The following is a 24,708-nucleotide window of genomic DNA, read 5'->3' as shown; positions in this document are numbered from 1 at the left end:
GCAAAACAGACGCCTTCGCATTAGCGTGCTGCCTGGCTCCTGCTCGGGACCCAGCTGAGATGAATCGCCTGCCAGCGTGGGTTGTTTTCCACCCCCACCCCACCCCACTCTCTCTCTCTCCCTTACACAAGCTTTTGCTCCCTTCTCCCTACTCGTATGTTTCTCTCCCTCTTTTTCACCCCCTTCCTTTTGCTCTCGATCTGCTTTCTTTCGTGGGAGAAGAGAGCTGCTGTATGCACCCCTAAGCCCCGCTGTGTTGTGCCCACTCTGCTGAGAGCGAGGGATTGGAGTTTGTCTGTGTGTGTGTGTGTGTGTGTGTGTGTGTCTGTGTGCGTGTGTGTGTGTGTATGTGTGTGTGTGCGTGTGTGTGTGTGTGTGTGTGTGTGTGTTCCCTCTGGTGTAGGCCAAGAACCCAAATCCTTCACCCAAGTAAAACTAGGTTACACATCATTTAACATAAGACCACTCTGTACAAAAATAATGACAGAAATCCGGAAATATATGTTAACGTATTACTACCATTAAAATGACAAAGAATCAAAAGTAAGAGTAAATATTTCAAGTATATTATCTATTTTTTCTTAGTTCTACAGAAGAAAAATAGATGATGTACTTGAAATATTTACATAGATCAACAAAGTAACTGTGTTATATGTAATTATAAAAACAGACAGTCTATATGTAAATTTCCCCCATAATAAATCTACCTGTAATTTAAAAAAAGAACTCCCTTAACACTTGAAATGACTTACCTGCCAATACAAAAACTGATTAGTGGTGTCTCTGTCCATTAACCTCAGTGTAAAATAAATGCATTAAATAAACTCAACAAAGTAACTTCTTGTTATACAAATTAAAGCAAAAGTTAAAAAATCTCTGAATAATGAAGTAACACTAATAGTGCTTGCCAACCGATAGCAAAGGCATGCGAGAGAGTGTAGAGAGTGAATGCCAGGTACTGTGGGTTGTGGGAGAAGCTCTAGGGTATCGGCCCATGCTGTTCCATTAGCGCTAATGCGCTAACCCCTGCTGGACCCTCACCTCATTGAGAGTGAGCAAGCGAGGCTAGCATGCTAACAGTGACATACCGCACACACTGAGATCCAAATAAAACCCACAGCAATGCAAAGAGACCACCCAGAGGGGAACTGTGACAGCCACTCACACATAAACACAGGGGCAGGCTTACGCTTTGTTGTAAGCTTGCCCTGATCATATCTCTTTCCTCATCCCGCTTGCTGTCTTTCGAGCTGAAATTTTGCCCAGCCTTGAAGAAACTATTCGGTGTGCATGTGCATAAGCTTCAATAATCAGCAGAAGACGCCATAGGCATATGGGACACACACAGAACCTAATCATCATCCAGTGAATGGCTTCTCTTCATCTACTTATTCATGTCTAGTCCATATTCCCAGCAAGCATTTTTCTTTGGGGGGTGGGGGGTGGGGGGGCTTAGTTTCCCATAATTCTCAACTACAGGTATTCACTCAGAGGAACTGTTGCTAATGAGGCTAGCGGCAGCCACCCATGATCTATGAAGCCGGCCGGCTATATATGGAATTATGCCTGCGATTCTGAATCGTCTTTCACCAGGCTCTGCATTTCTAATCAGCTCCTGCTTCGTGTTTGCTAATCAACCAGTATAATCTGGGTAGGAGAGGGCTTACAAATAATCGACACTTCAGATGAAACAATGACCTTCTGCGAGCATTAGGGTACATAGAAGCATGGAGTGTTGCGAGGGCACTCATTGGTCTAAATTAAGCACATCCTCTAGTAAGGGTTGAGTTAATGGCCCAATGAGAGAAGTTCTTATTTGAGGTCGAGCTCTCTCTGCCTTAAACATTAATGTTGCTAATAGTAAATGAAAGGTAAAGGGGACCAAGTCACATTATGCAAATGGAGTTATGCTAATTAGCTACAACTAGCTTCCATTTACTGTTTGTCTCAGTAGCATTTTAGATGAGGTATTTCATTAATATAGAGAGACTATAAAGTTCTACTCTTGGTTTCTTAAACCTGTAGTACTACACTGTGGAAATGAGTCATTCTACATAACCATAGTCAACCACAGCATGGGCCAGAGACACCCTCTTTAACACCCCCTAGACATTCACACATTTGCCACTTTCTTTTCTCCTCCCCAGACATCCACGATGAAAACGGTCTGAGGCCCGTCATGGTGTACATTCACGGAGGGTCCTACATGGAGGGCACAGGAAACATGATCGACGGTAGCATCCTGGCCAGTTATGGAAATGTCATTGTGGTCACCCTCAACTACAGACTGGGAGTGTTGGGTAAGTCCATCCGCTCCGTGTAAAAGGCCACGGTTTTGACCCCGGATCTTGCATTATGTAGCAGCAGCCCGACGTTAAGCCGATAACTGATTTATGGATCTATGGGTGATTCGAGGAAGGGTTGCAGGATGTTAAAGGTTTTGTGGAACTTTGATCAGTGTATCGTAGGTTCAGTTAAGAGCATGTCTGTGTGATCAGTATGCATGTCGACTTGGTCACGGAAAAGCCGACACGATGGTGGAGGAGGCTGTTCTGCTTCGGTTGTGTATACTGGATGTCTTTCGGTCTTATTTTCCCAATATGATGCTCGTTATGAAGAGGAATTTGTTGCTCTCCATGTCCCCTCAAAAGCAGGTCAAGAGATTTAAAGAACTGCTGCAGAATTGCGGAGTATAATGTTTGTGTAAGGCAGAAGCCAGTTGTATTGTAAATGCATATCACGTAAAATGTTACGTGGTTATGAGGACATCTACAACAGGAAATACGTGTGCCTACATTTTAGTAATTTTCACTGAAGCAATTTAATAGACAAGCCAAGCAATTATTGTTACTGCTCCTGATAACAATGTACTAAAACAAGCTTTAATAGTTCAGACAGTTTGGCAGTCTTTCATTGTCTCTTTCTGTGTAGATATCGTCTCCTTCTGTGTCCTTTCCCAATATCTCAGTGTTTTTCTGCTGATAAAATACATGTAAAAGATATGTTAATAAAAAGTGAATTATGTAAATCCCATAGACTACTCCCACTTTGGCTGGATACTGTGGGGAAAACATTAAAATAGCACTGTGATTTTTTTTTTTTTTCCGTCATGCTTCGAAAGAGCTGCTCTGCTTACCATTTGTTATCGGCTGGAGCTGTCAGCGAAGCTCCCTATATTTAGTTACACTGGAGCCAGGGGGAAAAGGTGTTCTGGAAAAAGTGTGCACTGCAAGGAAGAGAGATAGAAATAGAGAGAGAGAGAGAGAGAGAGAGAGAGAGAGAGAGAGAGAGAGAGAGAGAGAGAATGAGCTGAGTTCAAGCTGAAGCCCTCGTTAACCATGTACATCCTCTGATTGGCTGACAGCCCTAAGCGGTGAAGGAGATGAAAGCTTTTTCACAAATGCCAGTCACTCTAACTTCCCTCCCCTATGGCGTGTTATGTTTCTAGCAAAGGGAAAAAAGTAGCTTTTGTGCTGGTAAACCAAAGGTGTGAAGGAATAATTGAAAGTAAATAAGGTTAAGTCATCTTAATTTGTGGAACTTTGTTCTTCTTAACCAAACTGAGCAATAAACAGCCCTCCAAATATGTAACTGGTCAGATGAGCAGGAGGGATGGTGAAAACCTAGCAACATTAGCAACATGGCAAGCTGAAGTGGTAAAAGTCCATTTTTCCTCACTTGGCTGCCTGTCTACTGGGATTTCTCACTTCGGTTTACTGAAAAATAAGTTTATACTAGGCTGGAATAGGTGAGTCAGTGCAAGAAAAATTCTAAGCTCTGCACAGCTGTGTTGTTTCAGGGTGTGAGTTTGAGGACACCAGTCTGTTCTGTTGGAGATCAACCGTTCTGCACGCATACATTCCTCTTTGGTCTCCAGCAAATGTGTTGGATGGAGGTGAAGGTGAAAACAGTGTCCTAGATAGTGAGTGAGCTGTGAGCACGGTCGCTTTGCAAGAGATTGCAACCTGATGTCCTCCTACGGGCCTGTTCTGGGAGTGAGAACCCTTTTTACACTTTGAAGGTTAATGTTTAGCACTGCTGAAGAAGCTTAGTGACAGAATGTGTGTATGTTTGTGAGTATGTGTGTGTGTGTGTGTGTGTGCGTGTGTGGACAGCAGTCTGCTGTCTGCTTGGCCTGGGTCCAGAGGCACCAGTGAGAAGTACATAAGGCCTCAGCTGTTTCTAAACCCACAACATTTTAATTAATTTATCCCCTTACCACGCACTTACTTCTTAGTGTGTGAGAAATTACATCTAGGCACAAGACACGCATTTATAGAAGCTAAAACAGTTATAGGCTGTTAGAGTAAGTGGAATATGTGTTGGATTCCTGCATAATTATATAATATATAATTATTAAATTGGCTAACATGCATTCATGACTTTATAGATTTAGATATATTAAAGCTGGTTGCAGCAATATATAAAATGTAATAGGGTATCTGTGTGTGTGTGTGTGTGTGTGTGTGATACTTTAGTTACGACTGCACCATCTGTGTTGGAGCATCAAATCTGGTCTGTTGATGAGGTGTAGCAGGATATAGTTAGGACGAGCTGAACTGAAACCTGTCATGGGCACATGTCCCTCTTTCTTTCTTTATATCTGTCTATTTTTCTCTGTCTCGCTCGCTTGTTACACACAGATGTGAGCAGACTACTGATGGGTCTTGCATAGAGCAGCATGTGTCTGTCTGAGTAGTTAACCCTTTCTTCACCCCGGGGATTAGCACTGACCATGGGAAACGTAGTTCGGTGTGCTCTGCGTAGCAGGACGATGGAGGATCACAGCTGACCTTTAACTGCCTGCAGCAGTGCTAGTTCACCACGCTACGTACAAGCTTTTTCTGCATGTAGCATTAAGGTAAAGCTCCGCGCTAACCCAACGGCCAGCTGTAGTGCTTTAATCTCCTCCTGGCAGCTTCTGTAAGTCAAACCACGTTGTCTTCCTCTTCATCAGCAAGCCGCCATTATGAAAGATTCTGTGATTTTTGCAGGGTGGTTCGGTTCTGGTGACAGTGGCACTGTGGGACCAGGGCAATGGACAGCCTGCTCAGAGCTCTACGGTGAATAGAAATGACATGAAATAAAATGAACCTTTTTATCCTCGTCCCACAGAGCTGGAGCAGACACTGTTTTTGATGCGGGACATGATCGAGCTGACACAAGCCTTGCTGTGTCAGTGACGTTTAAATGGCATTATTTTGCACCCGTTGATGAGTCATAGAATGGGAATCTATGTACAAAAAAAGGTCAGTCAAATGATCTAAAGTCATGACTTTTAGAAACATATTTTAACATGATAACGGCCCATTTTTTGTACCAAAACAGACCACTCGTTTTCCATCTCACTCGTATTGAGATTGGAAGTGTGTCGTTCAGACTGTGTCCTGTACCCTGGGGGTGGCGGTGTTGTGACGTTGAGAAGGGAGCAGACTTCCACCCCCGTGCCGTGTGCCCGGAGGCTCCTGCCGGCCTTCGGGGTGCCTGAGAGGGCCGGTTGAGCGGGACGAGGCCAGGCAGAGCTCAGGGGATTTCAGTCCTGTCGGATGGAAAAGCGAGAGGAACAGGAGGGACAGAGATGAGGCTGTAGAGTCATTCAGTGAACAGTGACACATTTGGCATCTGCCACCTTTCCATTTTCTTGTCTTTTTTTCAGTTTAGTGTCAAGTTCTGTGTGCCCACGGAGTGTGTGTATGCGTGCGTGAGGTGTTTGGGGCTAGAAGGACAGCAGAGTGGTAGTTTCATGGCTGCCTTAATGACCACGCTGTCCGTTAAGAGGTAGCGGGGGCGAGGCGGGGTGTTGGGGCGGGGATGGGTGAACGGAGAGGAGAATGGGAAAAAAAAAGAACAGATAAAGGGAGAAAAGAATGACGAGGAGAAGGATGAACAAAGGCCGAAGAGGAGTGGAGATCCCTGGCAGCAGGGAAACGTCACGGAGGGTTGTCGTCTGAAGGGCAAACACACAGGAGAGGATCGAAGGGATCGAGGAGGAGGGATGGGAAGTTGAGCCGGAAGTAGAAGCTTGGGAAAACGTCGGAAGGCTTCAAAAGAGATGGGCGGAGGAGATGAGGCGGGCAACGAGTGGTTTGGTCCTGGATGAGAGCGCTGGGGCAAAACACCCCCACGTCGTGCCCCTCATATCTTTTGGGTTCACACCACGCACAGCGAACAAGTGACAGGCAGTGAAACCAACAACATGCACTTCCTTTAGGTCCCTGCGTGCCAGCCAGGGCGGGAGGGAGAGCGGATTTGCCTGCACCGCTTAAAAAAAAAGGAGAGTGAAAGCCCTCATTAACATGACAAATCGAGCACTCCTTCCTCCTCGCCCTCCTGCTCCCACTGCTCGTCGCGTGCTCCTCTCCTGTGATTTCAGTAATGAAGCATAGCAGTGCAGAACGGCACGAGCCCTCGTGCAGGGCTCATTCAGCCCGTTACTGCTCCACCATGCGAACGCGCCTGAGAACACTGGGAACCTGAGAAGTCAGGAACCCAATTCTCACTTAAAAAAAATGCTTTTCTTGTTTTTTTGTTGGGGGTTTTTTTCGTGTGTGTTTGCAGTTTGAATGAACTGTTAGTGCAAGAACCGGTGAGATCAACTGCAGAGTGTTTAGAATACATGCTAAACTTAGTGCGAGGAAATGTCTGAGCATATATCATTCCACCTGTGCTTGTATGTCATTGCTAAAGATAATCATGCCAATTTGATTTTGATGACATGGCTATAACACCAGACCAGGCAGGTGATATAGACACAATAAACTGACCCACACTCAGTTAGTAACACTCAGTGAATATTTGAATCATGCATGTCATGCATATCATGAATATTACAATGATCGTAATATTTATTAAGCAGAGCGATATATTACATTTCTTAAGCTTGTAGACGAATGATCTAACTCTGCATATTTGGTCAGTAATCAGAGTGGATTACTGATTATTTTGCCAAAAGTGTTTTTAGAGATGTCTTTAGTTGTGTGTGTAACTTCTATGTCTTGTGCTTAAAAAAACAAACAAAAGGGTAAATAATGCTGGCGGGCTTCAGAAAGGTCATCGTTGTCATTGTTGTCAGGGTCGTCGGCGCTGGCCTCTGTGCGCCTACTAATGGTGCTGTGTGTGCTGTCGCTTCTCTTTTAAGCAGTGAGCCCTGAGTGGAGGGCAGCGCACACAGCTGTGCAGTGCATTAAACCGTGCAGTTACGGGGGGGGTCAGCAGCGGAATAAAACAAACAAACAAACAAATGGGAAACAAAGTAGCGGAAAGGAGCAGGAATAATGAATCAGAACCGACCTGCAGACAGCACAGTGCATGCACACACACACACACACACACACACACACACACACACACACCGGAAAGAGTCGGATTCCCGACACGAGCGATTTCAGGGATGCCTAAGTGTGCTAGCGTGAAGGGAGCTCCTGTGACTGCTCATTTGCATAGTCACACCCAAAAGAGGCCTGGGGTGGGGGCCAAGTGGTGTGGTGTGGACCTGATTAACCACAGCATGAAAGGTCACCTGTGTCCAATCACACGCAGACACAAACACACACACACACCGGTTGTTTTTGTTTTTTGCCTGTCGAGCATCAAGTGAAGCTTGCTTGCAAGGACACCATCCCCCTGTAACCAGTAATATGATCTGTGGCCTTGTGCCAGCTCCATGTAATCTTCCCATCCTCCTCTGACTGTTGTCGCTGCTACTGTTGAAGTTCTGTAGGAACTTGCTCAGGACTCTGGGCTGAGAGAGCCCACAGCTGATATGCCGTGCTCCGCCACCTACTCTTCAAAAAAACCTGTCTGCAGCTCAGGACATGAAATTTAAAAAAAAGGGAGCAGGGGACTTTTGCATTATACATAAACAAACAAGCAGGAAGCAGATACTTGAGTGAGCATTACCGTGAAAAATATGTCAGCTTGTCATGTAGAGAAAGCAACAGTCTTTGTTACTATGACGGAGAGTGTCACATGACACGCACTCTCGGTGCAGGCAGCCTGTGCGAGGCGATGACACATTCCGCACTTGCTCTTCACCACTGAACATCCCCACGCCGTAAGCAAACATGGCGTTAATATTCGCCATTGACACCAGCCTCAAAGAAGACGTGGAAACATCTGGAAGGTGTGGAATGGAAATTCTCAGACCGTACTGGGGGTAAGATGAAAATGTTACTGCCCTGACCGTACTTGGGGGAGATGAAAATATTACTGCCCTGGCTGTACTGGGGGGAGATGAAAAAGTTACTGCCCTTACCGTACCAGGGGGAGATGAAAATGTTACTGCTCTGTCCGTACCGGGGGGAGATGAAAATGTTACTGCCCTGACCGTACTGGGGGAGATGAAAATGTTACTGCCCTGACCGTACTGGGGGAGATGAAAAATGTTACTGCCCTGACCGTACTGGGGGAGATGAAAATGTTACTGCCCTGACCGTACTGGGGGAGATAAAAATGTTACTACCCTGACCGTACTGGGGGAGATGAAAATGTTACTACCCTGACCGTACTGGGGGAGATGAAAATGTTACTGCCCTGACCGTACTGGGGGAGATGAAAATGTTACTGCCCTGGCGTTGGTGTCTTTTTTTTGTTGTTGTGACAGCGAGCCTCGCACCTTTGCAAGCGGACCTTGGCCAGAGGAAACAGGCAAAGATTGGAGCTTGACCTTCTTATATGAAGTTGTTGACATTTTTCATTGTTCTTCACAGCCCAGCTTCTTTCCCAGCCTCTCACTCTGCCCAAAGGAATGTTAAGGCCTTTACTGAGCAAACCTGGAAACCATGAAGACTGTTGAAATTTACAGGGACACCTTTTCAAGTAATGCTAATTGTGAGAAACCATGATCTTAATGATACTTGGCTAACGATTGTATACATTTTGCACTGCAGTTCAGGACCAGCCATTAAGGCCAATAATTTCTGAACAAACATGAACAAAGGAAGATGTTAAAAATAGATCAACCATTCCAGTCCTACTTGTGAGCAATTAGCATAAGCTGTTGCTCTCATTTGACCATAATGAAGTTCACTCAGTGTAGCTGAAGGATGAAAAAGAGCATAAGACACTAAACAAAGTCTAACCGTATCACTGAAGTGTAGAGCCCCAAAACTACTACAGCAAGTTCAGATTTATACTTTGCCTGCCTAAAGTAGCAAATTAAGCCCAGCACTGTCCTAATGCTGTGCTGTTTTTTATTTGTGAATGACGAAAGGCAACACCGCACAAAGTTACATATCCTTTAAGAAGAATATCTCGGAGAGTTTCAAATGCAGACTCTGACATCAAAGCCCCTGTCAGAGGAGATTGCTTTAGGACTCTTTCTGAGAAGTTCTCATAATGAGACGCCAGTTCCATGAAAACTGGGGCGGGACACACACACCATTTTACACGGCTGTTACATGGAGATTTTGGTTTGATGGCTTGTGTGTGTATATATAGATATATATCATATATCTAAATATATATGTCCCTAAAGCTCCATCAAAGTACCTTTACTGAGGACCTTTTCACAAAACACGAGAACTTCAAATAACGTACCCCTGTTGCCAATGAAGCTCATGCTTCTTGTGTTTATAAAAATAAAAATAAATAAATAAAGTTCACAGACACAGGAGTCTCTGGCCCCTGATGGGCAGTTTCGCTTGTCATTGTTAAGCCCACTCTCACACTTGCAAAATCAAGTATATTGTATCAACTGTAGCACTTTGGCACAATTTAAAACTCACCTGCTGGGCCATAAATAATCTCTTGTAAATTGTCTAGCTAAATGAATAGATTGACCTGAGACTGAACCCTTCACTGCCATAAACTGGAGGACCACAGATGGTTGATTGCTAATGTGAAAGGAATTAATATAAATTCATATATGTATATATATGTGAGCAGAAAGGTATTGGGACACACCTCTTAATTATTTAATTCAGATGTTTTGTTCAGTCCCATTGCCACAGGTGTATAAAATCAAGCACCTAGCCATACAGCCTGCCTTCATAACCATTTGAGAAAGAGTGAGCTCACTGTATTGCAGTGTGGTATTGTAACAGGATGCCACTGTTGCAACAAGTCAGTTTGTGACATTTCTTTGCTCCTAAATATTCCACGATCAGCTGTGAGTGGTATTATCGAACAGTGGAAGGAACCAAAGCAACTCAGGCACTAAGTGGCAGACCACATAAAGTTTCAGAGTGGGGTCACAGATTGCTGAGGAGCTTAGAGCATTAAAGTTGCCAACGCTCTGCTGACTCAATAACTGCAATGTTCTAAACCTCCTCTGGCATTAACAGCACAAAAACTGTGCGCCGCGAGCTTCATGGCATAGGTTTCCATGGCCGAGCAGATGTACGCAAGCCTTACGTCACCAAGCACAATGCCGGAAGGAAGGAAGGAGTGGTGTAAAGCACAACTCTCGAGCAGTGGAAACATGTTCTGTAGTGATGAATCCCACTTCTCGAACTGGCACTATGATGGATGAGTTTGGGTTTGGCGTATGCCAGGAGAACATTACCTGCCTGACTGCACTGTGCCAAGTTTGAAATTTGGTGGAGGAGGGATAATGCTATGGGGTTGTTTTTCAGAAGTTGGCGTGGGCCTCTTAGTCCCGGTGAAGAAACATCTTAATGCTTCAGCACCTCAAGACATTTTGGACAATTGTATGCTTCCAAAAGGGGAAGGCCAATTTCTTTGCTTGACTGTGCCCTAGTGCAGAAAGCAAGGTCTGTAAAGGCATGGTTGGGTGAGTTTGGTGTGGAAGAACTTGACCGGCCCACACAGAGCCCTGACCTCAACCCCAATGAACATCTCGTGGATGAACTATAATGGAGATGGCATGTCAAGCCCTCTGGTCCAGCATCAATGTCTAAACTCACTGAACTCCTGCTCTTCTGGACGAATGGGCAAAAATTCCCACAGACACACTCAAAAATCTTGTAGAAAGCCTTCCCAGAAGAGCGGAAGCTGTTATATAGTTGCAAAAGAGGGACCAACACCATATTGATGCCTGTGGATTTAGAATGGGACATCATAAAAGCTCCTATGTGGTTTAAAATCTGCATTCATTAAAAGCACCAGCTTTGCGTGACAAACGGGACATTATTGGCATGTTTGATCTGTGTCAAATGTGTTTGGGGATATTTTTATCAAATACTCTGGAAGCCATAGTGCAATATTTAATTTAATTATTTAATGTGAATGGGAAATGACTGCAAGGGATAGCATTAATAAATGTAAATGATAATTATAACATAATTATTATAACGTAAATTTCATTAAGTCGCACTGTGGCACTTTATGGTGAGTTGACGTTACACATTTAGGGCAAAGGTGGCACTCATGTATAACATTCACAGTGAACATAACTATACACTTAACATTAAACGATAAACACCTGTGAACGTGTGCAATCCTGGGGGGGGGTTACAATACAAATAAACACAGTACATGTGGATCCCCCTGACTTATGGGGGAAGAGCAGTCCGTGACAACATGTCAAAACCTGTTCTTCAATCAGAGAAGATAACACATTCTAGTGCTTTTGTGTGACATCATTGTGTTTAACTGAAATAACTACATTTTTGGCCCTTAGTAATTGACATTTTCTCCCCCTCCCCACCATTTAAAATTATGCTGTTTTGATAGGTGGCCCTGATTAACATTCAAAAGTATACTCTTTTAAATGCTGTTAATATTCCTATAAAAGAAAGTTAATAGCTTGACACTAATTACTGGATGATCCCTGCTGAAGATTTTAATTATATGTGCTTGAATCCGATTAGAACCTCACATGTGACTCTGCACTCAGGAAAGTTGTTGCATATGCCACACACAGTCCCTCTTATAAAGGATTTACTTGGAATTGTTACTTCTGAGACTTTTTGAATTGCTCCCATATGAAACAAGCTGATGATGCTTCTTTTCTAACTAAGTAAAGTTTATTTTTTTGTACAGTGTTTGTTAACAGAGGTGTAAAAAATGTTTTACAGAAAGACTAGAGAAATTAAAACAGGAGAATTATAATAAAATGAAGTTACGTTTTAAAGATCGGCAATCAAAACAGAAGTAAAACGGGAGATTTATGATATAATTTAATCAAACTAAAGTTAAAATCTAAAAATGTAATAAAACAAGTAATAAAAATCTTAAAGCTCCTGCTTTATTCACCAAGTAGATCACATGAGATATTGTGGAGCCAGAACATGATAGCGTTTAATAGCATTCGAAAGTCATAAAAGTATCTTAAAATCAGTTCTTAAAGACACAGGTAGGCGGTGTAGATGTTTATGTATGGGTGTTTATGTATGGGTGTTCTTACATGTTAAGATTCTGGCTGTTGCATTCTTCATAGACTGGAAATACAGCTTTTAGATGAACCATCTAAAAGTAAGTCGCTCTGGATAACAGCGTCTGTTAAATACTGTAAATGTAAATGTAAACCAGACAAAACACCATTACAATATTCCTGACATGATCACAAAAGCACATATTTTTCATATTTGTGGATAGAATATCTTGGACCTTGGATATATTTATGAGATAACAGAATACTATTTTACTGACATTACTGATGTGGTTATTAAAATTAGGGTCACAATCAAAAATAATGTTTCAGATGCAGGTTTTAGGCTTGACAGAGACTTTATATAACCTAGGGCATCAGCTCTCTGTTCCCAATAACAAGGAATTCAGTTTTATCCTTGTTCAGCTATAGAACATTCTGACCCATCCAGGACCTGATGTCCTTTAGGCAGTTAAAAATCGACCAGATAGACCTATAGTCCTATAGTCGAGTCTTGTGCGACTCCATAGGAAAGAACATGATGCTTGAAATAGGGTACGCCTAGTGCTACACAGAATTTTCAGCCACTGAAACAAGTTTAAAACGACAGCAGAGAGTTCAGCCCAGTTTTGTAACCTGTTTAGTAGTATATGGTGATCGGTTGTGTCAAGTGCAGCACAGAGATCTAAAATGACTAATATCGATACGCTACCATATAAGGTCATTTAAAGTTTTAAGGAGTGCAGTTTCTGTACTGTGAGTCTGAAATCCAGGAAGAAATGTTTCATTTAAAATGTTGCAGATAAGATCATGACACTGAACAGGTTTCTCAATGATATTGCCAAGAAAAGGAATGTTTGAAATAGGCCTAAAGTTATTCAGGACAGAGAGAGGAAGATTACTTTTTCTCTGTACACGTCTGATCACAGCTGTTTTAAGGCACTGTGGATAAACTCCTTGTTCCTGTGAGTGATTATACTATCTGTGTCATCTGAGAGGAGGCCAAAAACCTGTCTGAAGAATCTACTAGGTAGTGGGACAAGGGAACAATTGATAGAGTTCAACAACGAAATTGTGTTACAGGGTGTTTCACTGTTGATTTTAGAAAACACGTTGTAGAGCTGCAAGCAGCCTGACCTGAAAAATGTATCAGTGAGCCTTGTGAATTCTACCTGGGCATTTGCAGATGTCAAATCAAAGTGATATTACAGATCCAAACATCATAACTGATTTTGTTTCAGTTGACAGAAGTTGTTAATGGCACCTTCCACAGATTAGTGTATATTTCATGACTTCATTGGTGATTTTTTTCCCCTGTAATCTTTGCTGCTTCTTGTGTTTTTGAAACAACAGTAATGGCCAAAATATTTTTCATCTTATGATTATCTGATTTGAAATGCTTGCAATTGACTGAGGGCACATAGTGTTAATGAGGCTTTAAAACCTGCTCAAATACCAGAAAGCTGTTAAAGAACTATGCTTTGAAGGAGATTTATCACAGGTTTTAAAGGCTTAGGCGATCACCCCACTGTAGTGTGTTTAAGCCCAGTGCGAAGATACAGAGGATTGGTAAGTCCCTCTGTGCCAAAGGTATCAGTGAGGTTGTGCTATGGTTGACTGTAAATAATGGGAAATTTAACTTTTTATAGTGTCTGGTCTGAAGAAAAGAGAAGTTCACCTTTAATTCTATGACAGACAATTGTACAGCTTTCAGGGGGCACAAGATGCCTCTCAGCAGAACAGCTCAGGCTGGGCTCAGTAGATCACTCTCTGCCAGGGTTACTTTTTAGGTCAAGGATACTTGGGGGAGGGGGGTCCTTGAGAACAAACAGTGTGGATGGAACTTGGCAGCACGCTTCTCACTAAAACAGGTCTCTGCCAGAGGTGATGTAGATGTAGTCAGGCAGATTGGCTGCTTGACCCATCCCCCTCTCCCAGTCTTGCAGGGGAGACATGAACCAAGAACTCTGTGCCATCACTCTTCTGATCCTTGGCTGGTTCAAGTACTGGCTGGCTGATGATGGACTTAAGCCTGTGCGAGACCTAAGGTGTGTACCTGGATTTTGCTCCATAAACCCTGCATCATAACTCCATTATAGGGCAGAGGTACAAAAATAATAAGGTACAAAACGTGTGTTAACCATTCCCTGCACCTGCTGACATCTTTATCTGCGGCAGGTTGTAGTTAGTGTGGTGGCTCTCACATGAAGAATGTTAAGATGAATTTTAGCGATGAAGATGTATATTTTACGAGGCTTATTCTTGCACACTCTGCACATTCCTGTGATAAGAATGGAAGATCACAGGACGAGTGAGTCATTCTCATTCTTCAATAAGTACATCCAGTTAAATGAACAGTGCAAGTCTTTACAATTTTACTGATAAGGGAATTTTGTTGAGTTCAAAACAAAACAAACAACAACAAAAACTGTGCATCGATTTGCATGATTCCTTCAGGGCTTCATAAAATGTAAATAGATGTGCATATGCAGTGATTCCACTAGCCAACTTTTGGTTCAGATCATTACTGGCATCTTTGGTGCATCAAAGTGAACAGCTATACAGAACTTTGCCATGCTGGCTTTTCATTTCATCCTTCTTTAATAAATGATTTGTGAGGAACATCTAATGGAACAGCAGCTTTCTGGACCCTCACCGGTGAAGGTCTAAAATAGGGTTCGTTTTTTTTCCTTTTACTGAATTAAATGGTAACAGCACACCAAGATCCTTCATCGATTGCTATTGTAGGACCTCATTTAGACAAGTGCTGTAAAAAAAAATTCCATGCTTACAAATTTGCAGCATTTATTTCTTCTACAGTAGGCAGCGGCTATCGCTGCTGCGTGTCACTGCGGTAGGATTGAATTAGCACCTGCTTATGCAGAGAGCAAACATAATGCAATCCTGATTGAGTTCCGGCGTGCTAATGCAATGGAACGGAAAGAAAGAACAATGTGGGTCTGATTAACGGGGGGTGAATGCCCTCCCAAGGTCTGGGTGGACTTCGTTGAGCTTCATTTGTATACAGCACTGCCGGTGTTTGGCAGTCCTGAGGAGTGCACTCCGATGTTCCCGTTTGTTAGGGTTGAATTTGAGGGATTGATTCATGCCTTATTTGTTTAATTTGCAAAGTGTGGGAATGTTCTGAGGTCCAGGAGGTTCAAGGATCCCAAACCGTTCCTGTCCATTCTGCTGACAAAAAGGATTAGGCTGTGTGTTGACATGGATATGTATTGATCCATTCATGTGCCACTTTCCTCTCCAGATTGCATAAATAATCCCTTAAGACCAAACAGTGAGAACAGTAATGCTGAGGTCACACACCAAATGAACTTTAAGTGTTCTCTATATCAGGGGTTCCCAACAACCGGTCCTCATACTAATACTGGGCCACCCACAACTGCGAACTGTGGAATGGGGGAGTAGTAGCCTAACTACTGAAGTTCACTTTTTACAAATTAAAATTTAATTATTGTAATTAAAATACAAAATAATGTGATTTTAAATAGATCAGTCTACTGTCACATGTCTGCATGATATCTGCAAGCATTCTGTTAATGAGAACATTGGTTGCATTCAATATGTCGCCATTTTAATGGCTTTAATGGTATGGTAATGGTAATGGATTTAATACTGTTTTATAACAGTTGTGCTGTTAACACAATTACAGTTGTATATTGTGGCTGTAATGCACCATATATAGTTTACTGCATGATACCAGCAATCTATAATTTCATCATCTGCCCATCCTATAGAAAAGACCAGGCATCTAGGCTGGTCCGCGGTCTTAAAAAGGTTGGTAACCACATTTAATATAACAAAAAGTTATAACAAACAGTTGCAAAAAAAAAATCTATTCTATGTAAAATTCAGCTACTACAAACATTTTTCCATGTACAAGATAGCATGTAGACCTTCCCTAAGTGATCATTTTCTGAATCCTAACGGAGCAACCCAAAGCGAGGTCTGGAAAACCTGCAATCCAAAGGTCAAATTGTCTTACATCAGCATCGAGCTGACTCTGACTGCTGCACAGAGGCTCTGAATAAATCATGAAAATAATGCATGTAAAGGGTTTTCATAAGGCATTCAGTCTGCGGGATGCTTGGGTATTACATCATCCCCAGTGGTTCCCAGTCCATTCCTCAGGGACCCCCTGCCAGTCCAGCCGGTTCCAGCTCTCAGTACAACTGCACAGGTAATCAGGGGCCCCGGTTGCTCGGTTTAGGCATGTGGGGAGGTGGGCTGAAGCAAAAACGTGGGTTTGCTGCCTCACGGATCCCTGTGGATTGTTCTTGTGTCTATTGAGTTGGCAGCACAGGCGGCATCTTCCATCATCGTTTGTGCGTCCCTGACACGAAGGCTATATCATTTCCGCTTTCTTTCTTCTGCTTTCTAACATTTAAGGAAGCATCATATCTATCCAGGTTGGAGAAGGAGAGAAGGATGGCCTCCAGTGCACTGTGATAAAAAGCTTTGGATATTTTGCATTCAATATTGCAATATTCACTATGGCCTGTGGCCATATAATGTTAAAAAAGTGATTTTGGCTAATTAGCTATTATTATTATTATTATTATTATTATTATTATTATTATTATTATTGCTGATGTTTCTGTTCATGTACATTCACAAATAAAACTGAATTAACAATTCAGAAATGTTGAACATTTTCAGTACATCAAAGGTCTTCATAAATTCACATAGCCACACTGCTGTGGACTAATTCTGACATTATCTAGAATGCTTGTAGCTAGAAAGCTCTTTAGCCAGCACTTTAAAAATGTGGGCTATTTCCACTCTTTCAGGGTCTAAACCCTCATAAACAGCAAGAAAGACTGGTGATGTAAGCACTTGTCAACTAGAGCATCTCAGTAATTTGTCCTATATGGGTCCAATTACATCAATTACAATGCTGCCTATATATAAGGTCAACAATTTTTTTTTTTATTATATAAATGAGGATTTGTGAATTAATTGTATATATTGCACACTTCGGAACAAGACTAGAAACTCTAAAAAGTTGGACTAGACATTAATTGCTTATTTTTTCATTTTTTATTTATTTTTCTCTTTAAACTGTAGTTATTGTGGTGTCTGTTGTGGGCCAGAGGAGGATGTCCCCCCCTTTGGGTCTTGGTTCCTCTCAAGGTTTCTTCCTCATGCTCTAGAGAGTTTTTCCTTGCCGCTGTCGCCCTTGGCTTGCTCACTGGGGGCTTGGACTCAGACATTTATAAAGCTGCCTTGTGACAACATCTGTTATAAAAAGCGCTATATAAATAAATTGTGCTTTTTTAAAAAAATATATAGCACTAAGGTCCTTGCGCAGCACAAGGTAAAGGTAAGTAGACTGAAATAAAGACATCATCTGCTGACATCCACTGGCCATTCAAGCATGAGTCCATCCCTGGCACTTCATCTCAGTGAGGGGGCGGCTTCATGGCTCCATGCTCTTGTGATCGTGCTCATTTGGTAGTTCTGCACCAGCAAATCTCTGAGTGATAGTCCTTGTCACTCTGGCAGACTTGTGAACTTTGACCTTACCTCACTGTGACCTCGGGTCAGCCTGAGCCTAATCAGAACTGAAAGATCAAATCTAGATAGCATCTATCGGATCATGTCTGAAATTATTGTGCAGCTAAGCCTGATCTAATAGAGAATGCACCAATGGGAACACGCTGCTTGGATCCAGTCCCTAGTAAAAGCATCTGGCCTGCTTTTCTGTTTTTTTTTTTAAATCTGGGCCTTGTGCGCCAAGCATCTGTGCATTACAACTGTGGAAGCATGTGCATTATTTGAGCACGTCCTGCATTAATTTATCCTTCAGGATTGTTTTCGCCCTCCCAGCTGTCTCAGGACTCCATTTCCTGTCTGTGCGGAGAGGAAGCAGTGGGCAGTGTTTAACACCCTGTGGGCACCAGAAGCCCCTTTGAACTCGCTGCTGGGTTCGAGCCCAGCAGAACCCTTCCAGACTTGTTCTGCTACTGTTTTGTTCTTTTAAACAGGGGCACTCATCCAAGATGCCTGCCAGGTCAGGCCCTAGCCTAGCCTGTGGCACCGCATCACACGAGGGCAGAATGGGGGTGGCGGCAGGCAGGTCTGTGGGGCAGGGTCAGACCTTTTGAAGGAGAGCGGGCAGGGCCCCTGTCAGATGGCCCAGGCACGTGGGATGGGCCTGCCTGTGGATATCGACCTGGGCAACGCTGATGGATTTGATTGCCTTGCTTTGGGAGGACAGATGGTGTGGTTTGAGATCCATGAGTGTGAGTGTGGGTGTGTGGACATGCAGTGAGGAGAGTTAATATTTTCTGACCCTGATCCCATTGGAGCAAGCTTTCACATTTGGCTGCAATATTTTCTTTATAATGATTCCTGAACATTTTATACCGTGTCTGTGTGTGCGCGTGTCCGTGTGTCTGTATGTATGTGTATTTTTTTGTATCTTTGTGTGCCTGTCTCCCTTTCTGGTGCTCTTGTTCAAGGACATGTTTGCATTTGTAGGAGATTCAAAAGTGGGGAAAAAATTCCATTAGGCATGGACTGGGAATTCTGTGTTCTGCCGAGCCAAAGCATATACATCTCAGCATTGCAGCAATGATGCAGCTTGAATAAAGACTGCTGTCTGACCACACTAGGGGAGAAAGTGTAGTCCAGATGGTGCCATTTATTCTATATTAAAAAGTGCATTGTAATTGATGAGAAATGAGTTTAAAAGAGATACAGGGCCACATGTGCACACACACACACACACACACACACACACACACACACACACACACACACACATACACACACACACACAGCATACATGAACACTAGGCCTGATGGGTTAATCATACGTTACACTCCTCACGTAGAGCATAATAGCTGCGCTTATGCTTCCACCGTCTGTCACACAGAGAAGGGTTTTCATTGGTCACCTACTATTGATCCACATCCAGCTACATAGACTGAAAAGGACACCTGTCACACTAAGGAGGCTGAGAGAGGAGGAAGGAAATGCTAAGAGACACAGAGTTAGCGAGAGGGAACGGGGGCAGAACGAGGGAATGAGAGAAACTCAGAGTGAAAAAGGTAAGCAGGTTGGAGCAGCCATCTTTCAGCAAATGTCATTAAGTGCGTGTCATAAACAGAGTTCACCTCTTCCTGTGCCGAGTATTGGCAAGGCTGCGCCGCACTGCACACGTTCATCATTGAGACGTAAAGCGACACTGCAGTATAATTCAGCTGCACCTCTATTGCGTTAGTCTGAGGGTGATGGCTGGTGTCACACCCCCATTGAAACTTATTTGCAGGTTTGCTGCTTACAGTTTTTTAATAAGCATCTAGCATCTCAGAGGCCTTTCTGCCTAGGTGAAAAAAATTTGCTCTAAAATTTCGGGGGGTGTGGTCAGGGGGGCTTGTCGGTGCTTAACACATTTACCATGAGACACACAGGCCAGGTCTGTGCACTGCCGTGCGCCCCCTGCAGTGGCTGTCGCAGGCTTTCCATAAGAAAGGTCAGAGAGGAGAGAGGGAGAGAGAGAGAGAGAGAGAGAGAGAGAGAGAGAGAGAGAGAGAGAGAGAGAGAGAGAGAGAGAGAGAGAGAGAGAGTGAGAGTGTGTCATATGTTGAAGAAGTTGAGAGTAAGCTCAGATCGGCCTGAGCCAGCCTGCTGACATACATAATAGACACACACACAAAATTTGCTACAAAGAATCTGTCTTGTTAAATTGGGACCATCTTGAATTAATGTTTTACATTTATTTTTAGCAGCATAAAGAGTGTATGCATGGAAACCGGAGAATAACACAGCAGTAGAGAAAGGGTGGTATTTTAAGGTACCAAAGAGGACTCATCTGGTTTGAGAGATTGAGTTGTAATACGGATCACACCACCGACATTCTCACACATACACGCCCCCCCCACCCCCACCCCACACACACACGTACGTCGTTTGAGAGGTCACCACATATAAACGTGATCACGGGGTAGTGCAAGGCAGAGCAGCGAAGAAATGAACAGTGTAGCGAAAGATGACAGTGTGGGGAAAGACATCCATCAAAACACGTCCACTTGACAAAAGCAGGAAGTGGCGCAGAGGGGGTCCATATTTTTACTGGAAAATCATTTTACAACTAGATGGAAATATGCTGTCCTTAATCAATATCATATCCCCAAAACTCGGTCAGTTATGCAATGCATGCTGTAGATAATCTAAAGCACCAAGCCTCATATTTTCCTGACTCTTCCTGCTTGTTTGGCGTGTCCCGGGCCAGAGCTAAGACACCTAGCCACTGCTGACATAAAAAAAAATCGAGTGTTATTATTTACATGACACAGTAACGTTCACTGTGGGCAGAACCTGATAACTGAAGTATGTACCACCCCTTACGCACAGCGACGTGCAGTTATGCACATTACTCCTGCAGTGACTGCTTATATATTTATTTATTTCGATGCTCCCCCTTCCCCCATGTTTAGAAGATCTTGCAAGCGAAGCAGGGCTCCTTGAAGCGGTGTGAAATAGATTCTAATTACCTAGGCAGAATTTAATGAATGCCCGCTAATAGATCACGAGGGCCATAGCCCATTTCCAAGGATGTGTAGCCAATTGCACTTTTCACGGTTCATCTGCGAGCTGGAGAGTTTGCTCGGGCCGAGAGCGCGGCACACTCACTCCTCTTCCCGATGATGCTAATGAGAGTTGGCTGGGCTTAGGGATCGCGGTAGACCGTTTAAAATGACAGAAAGCAATACGGCTCACCAGATAACGTGCAGCCTGCACGCCTGTGCAAAGAAATAGAGCCACGCGTGAGGAAGAAAACTGCAGTCTGGATTTCCTGGCTCTGCTTCTCTGTTGAACTGAATACAAGTTGACTATGCATGGCACCCTATTTGATACAAAGACATGTATGATATACCCCCTGCATAACTCTTGTAACACAGCTTTCTGAATTAAGTTTGACATGAAATGGAGTCTGGGAGCAAGACACGGGCTGTTGTCGCACTGGAAGCTTAGGGTAGTGAAAGGAAAGAGCGGTACCTCTGTTCTGGAGACCTTGAAAGACTGCAGCAGGCAGTCGCTGGGCACACTCTTCTAAAATGTATTCAGTCCTCGATGTGGCACGTTAGCCCTTGGTGATGAATAATGCAGTTTCGCAGCTGCATTCAAGTCTTCGCGACGCTCCAACAATATTTAAAGGCAGGTAAACAGAGTAGCAGGAGTCATGGTTGGGGACAGCCTGAAATAGCAAGACTGGTCCCAAGCTAACAGGAGAGTTTTTTTCTTCCAGTGGAAGTTCTCATTAAACAAAGAACAGATGGTGGACCCCTAAATATACATCAAAAGGAAACACTGTAAACTAAACGTGCATTTTACTCTGATGTCTATTCTTACAAAGTTGTCTAACTAAAGCACCTTTCTTTTCAGTTTTTGTCTCAAATATAGATGAGAAACTGGGATTTTTTCTTAGCTCACAAATCTTACAGAAAGAATGAAATAAGCAAAAAGTTTTTTTTTCCCTTGTTATTATTTGTTTACTAAACTTCTAATTATCTTGAAACACCGTTGGCTGGTAATCTCTTCATCACAAAACGTAATATAATCCAAGCCCTTCGTTCGGCCCAAAGGCGCAGAAACCCCACATTAGTTTGCCGAGTAGGTAAGGAAATAGCGGAGGGACTAAAGAACTGTGGGAAGAAATGTCAGCAGTTGTCTTTTATTCACACTGCAAGAAATACCGTGCCTGTCATTTTACTGTCCTAATACGTCTAAATTTTCACCGGCAATCGGAGCTGCATTTTGACAGCTCTTCCGGCTTGTTTTCGGCTCAGCTGTCAATCAGTCAGCGGTTCGTTAAATAAGCTCGACCCTCCGTCACCGAATCAGCGCCCGAACGTTGCTGCCATTTTGCGCTGATCTGAGAGCAGTGCTACCTGCTAAGTCACGTAGAGCCCGGTTCACACCAGACGTGGCTCGGTAGTCACCTTATTTCACAGACTTCACGTGTAGTCTAGAGCATGTATCGGGACAGAATGAAAAACATTCCCGCAGTGACAACGGCAATGAGGACGAGCTTAACAGTAGCCTCCTCCTTTGGGAACGATAATAAATAGGCCTATCTGTTCACAGCTTGCTAACAGTGACTGCATTTTTCCCGCATCCACACGTGGCAAGCAGCTAAATAAATAAATAAATAAATAAATCAACCCAAAGTGTTTTCTGCGGCCGTTACCGCTGCAGTGCCGCACGCCACACGCAGCCGTTGATAAGGTTATGGAGTGTGTCCATTTCCCCTTCGCTGTGCCGCAGTCTACTCAACCGCCCGACGGGTTCCGTGGCAGCAATTGTACCCAGTAACTATATTCAAAATAGCCTATCACTGTATACTGTAAATGCACTCCATATATACTGGATAATGGTCCCCGCTGTAGTATGCAGTATAGTATGTGAAAATCACAAACCCTAACACAAGGAACAGTACTGAACAACACACATTTATCCGACGCTTACAGTTTGAGCAATTGAGGGTTAAAGGCCTTGCTCAGGGGCCCAACAGCGGTAATTTAGCAGCAGTGGGGCTTGAACTGGCAACCTTCTGATTGCTATACCTGAAACAATGAGCTACCTCTGCCCGGCAGTGGACAATACAAGCGATTAACAGGTTTAAGAACAACAACAAGAATACAATAGGGCAGCCGAAGCACAGCGTACACCGGGTTAAACACTGACAAAGACTAACGCCTAAAGAGGACCTTAAATATACATGTTAACAACGGGGCTAACAAGGAACAGGTGTGACACATGGGAGGGTGTGGCAACGAAGACACACACACACACACACACACACACACACACACACACACACACACGCACGAACACAGGCAGGCGTCTAGGAGGAGTGGGCCATGCCGTGACAGGACCCAATCAGTATACAAGTAGTATGTGGTAGGCTACTTTGAACACAGCCAGAACATTTGTAGAGAGGAGTGTTACTCGAACTGGAAACCCGATTTGGACAGTGCATGCATGAAAATGTACGTCATTTCTGATATCACTGACGAATGCTAAAATGGCACTGATTTCATGTCATAGTGATTGACAACAGTATTTCACTGCTTGCAGAATAAATGGAAACATAGATGAATGTGCAGGACAGCCTACAAAGTCGCTGGCTAGCAATAATGTAGGCCTACACACAGGAATAAACAATAATATAATCTGTTGTCACTTATTACTATTAACTAATAAATGGCACTTGATGAATAAAAACAAAACAATTTGTGGTCATGCTGTTACACTAAAAATTAGCATGGCTGTGATTATTGTGATATGCAGTATAACAGCCCTCCCACTTTTGCGATATTGCTTAAATATTTCATGTGAGTAATAAGTGATTTTAGTGATAAGTGCACAATCACCATCCCGGAGGGCTGCATTGGGAATTATAACAACATTCTTGCGTGAAGTAGACACATGCAGCAAGCAGAGATCTGGTGCAGGGAAATGTGAAGAGAAAAAGTGCAAGTGGACTTGCAGCGTCACATTGATTAACATCTGGTATAAAATGGGCTTAAGACTTAGCAGTTGAGCAGTAAATGGTTTCGCTACAAAACGCAGGGGAACATGTTCGACAATTTCAGCTCACATGTGAATCCTCAAATAACATGCAGGAGCTGATTGTAAAAACTTCTTGCTATTGATGTAGTCCCAGTTTCATATTATTTATTTATTTGTTTGTTTATTCTTGCTATTTTTCCTCTGTGATAGCTGTGACAGTTACTTTTTCTGGGAAGCTGTAAATCATAAGATAAAACCAGGAGAACCGCACCCCTGGCACGAATTAACTACTCCGACACGGAAATCATTTGCCTTCGGTGACTGAACCACTTTCGCTCTCCGTGTGTAAATTAAAAGAGTGGCACTACAGAGAGAGCATCCAGGCAGCATTGATGTGTTTAGATTTGCTATTACAAAGAGGATAATTTACCTTGACTGCTTTGTTATGCTAACCCTTCCTAGCCCTCTCTCATCATCCGCTAAGAGTGGGGATTTCAACGAGGCCTAAGTGTTTATTGTCACAGCTGTTTGACGCCTTAGGTACACAAAACAGGATGCACAGTGAACAAGACATTGTCTTCTGCCTTCAGAGCCACAAAGGTATGGTCTGATATTGTGAGACATGTCACCTAAATGAAGAGGTTGTATATTAAAGTAACAATACATCACATAATAATACAACAATAACAGCAGATGTGTGTTATAGTAAGAATTACATGAACGTAATAGTGAGGTCTTCATTAGAGCAGTGAATGAAAGCAATTGGTCCTACTAGTAAGTTTGTTAATATGCAACAGTGCTGTAAAATCCTTATTAAAAAATCACATATACAATTTGTAAAATGCTAAAAAATAATGAGGGAGGTAGTGTTATAGATGCTTTAGAATGGTGTTAT

General features: G+C 43.1%; 1 protein-coding gene across 4 annotated transcripts in view; it reads left to right on the top strand.

The window, feature by feature from the left end:
* Positions 1–24,708, top strand: part of nlgn4xa (neuroligin 4 X-linked a) — a 61,057-nt gene that overhangs the window by 17,365 nt on the left and 18,984 nt on the right. For all 4 annotated transcript variants that reach the window (XM_081701184.1, XM_027010121.3, XM_027010097.3 and 1 more), the window contains one exon: positions 2,148–2,300. In XM_081701184.1, the coding sequence (XP_081557310.1) occupies positions 2,148–2,300 (153 nt within the window). The remainder of the gene's footprint in view (positions 1–2,147; positions 2,301–24,708) is intronic.

This window comes from Electrophorus electricus, chromosome 18, assembly GCF_041902795.1.
Source record: "Electrophorus electricus isolate QZ-2024a chromosome 18, ASM4190279v1, whole genome shotgun sequence".
Classification (NCBI taxonomy): Eukaryota; Metazoa; Chordata; class Actinopteri; order Gymnotiformes; family Gymnotidae; genus Electrophorus; species Electrophorus electricus.
The sequence above is the reverse complement of the archived record's forward strand: the minus strand, read 5'-3'. Positions and strand labels throughout refer to the sequence as shown.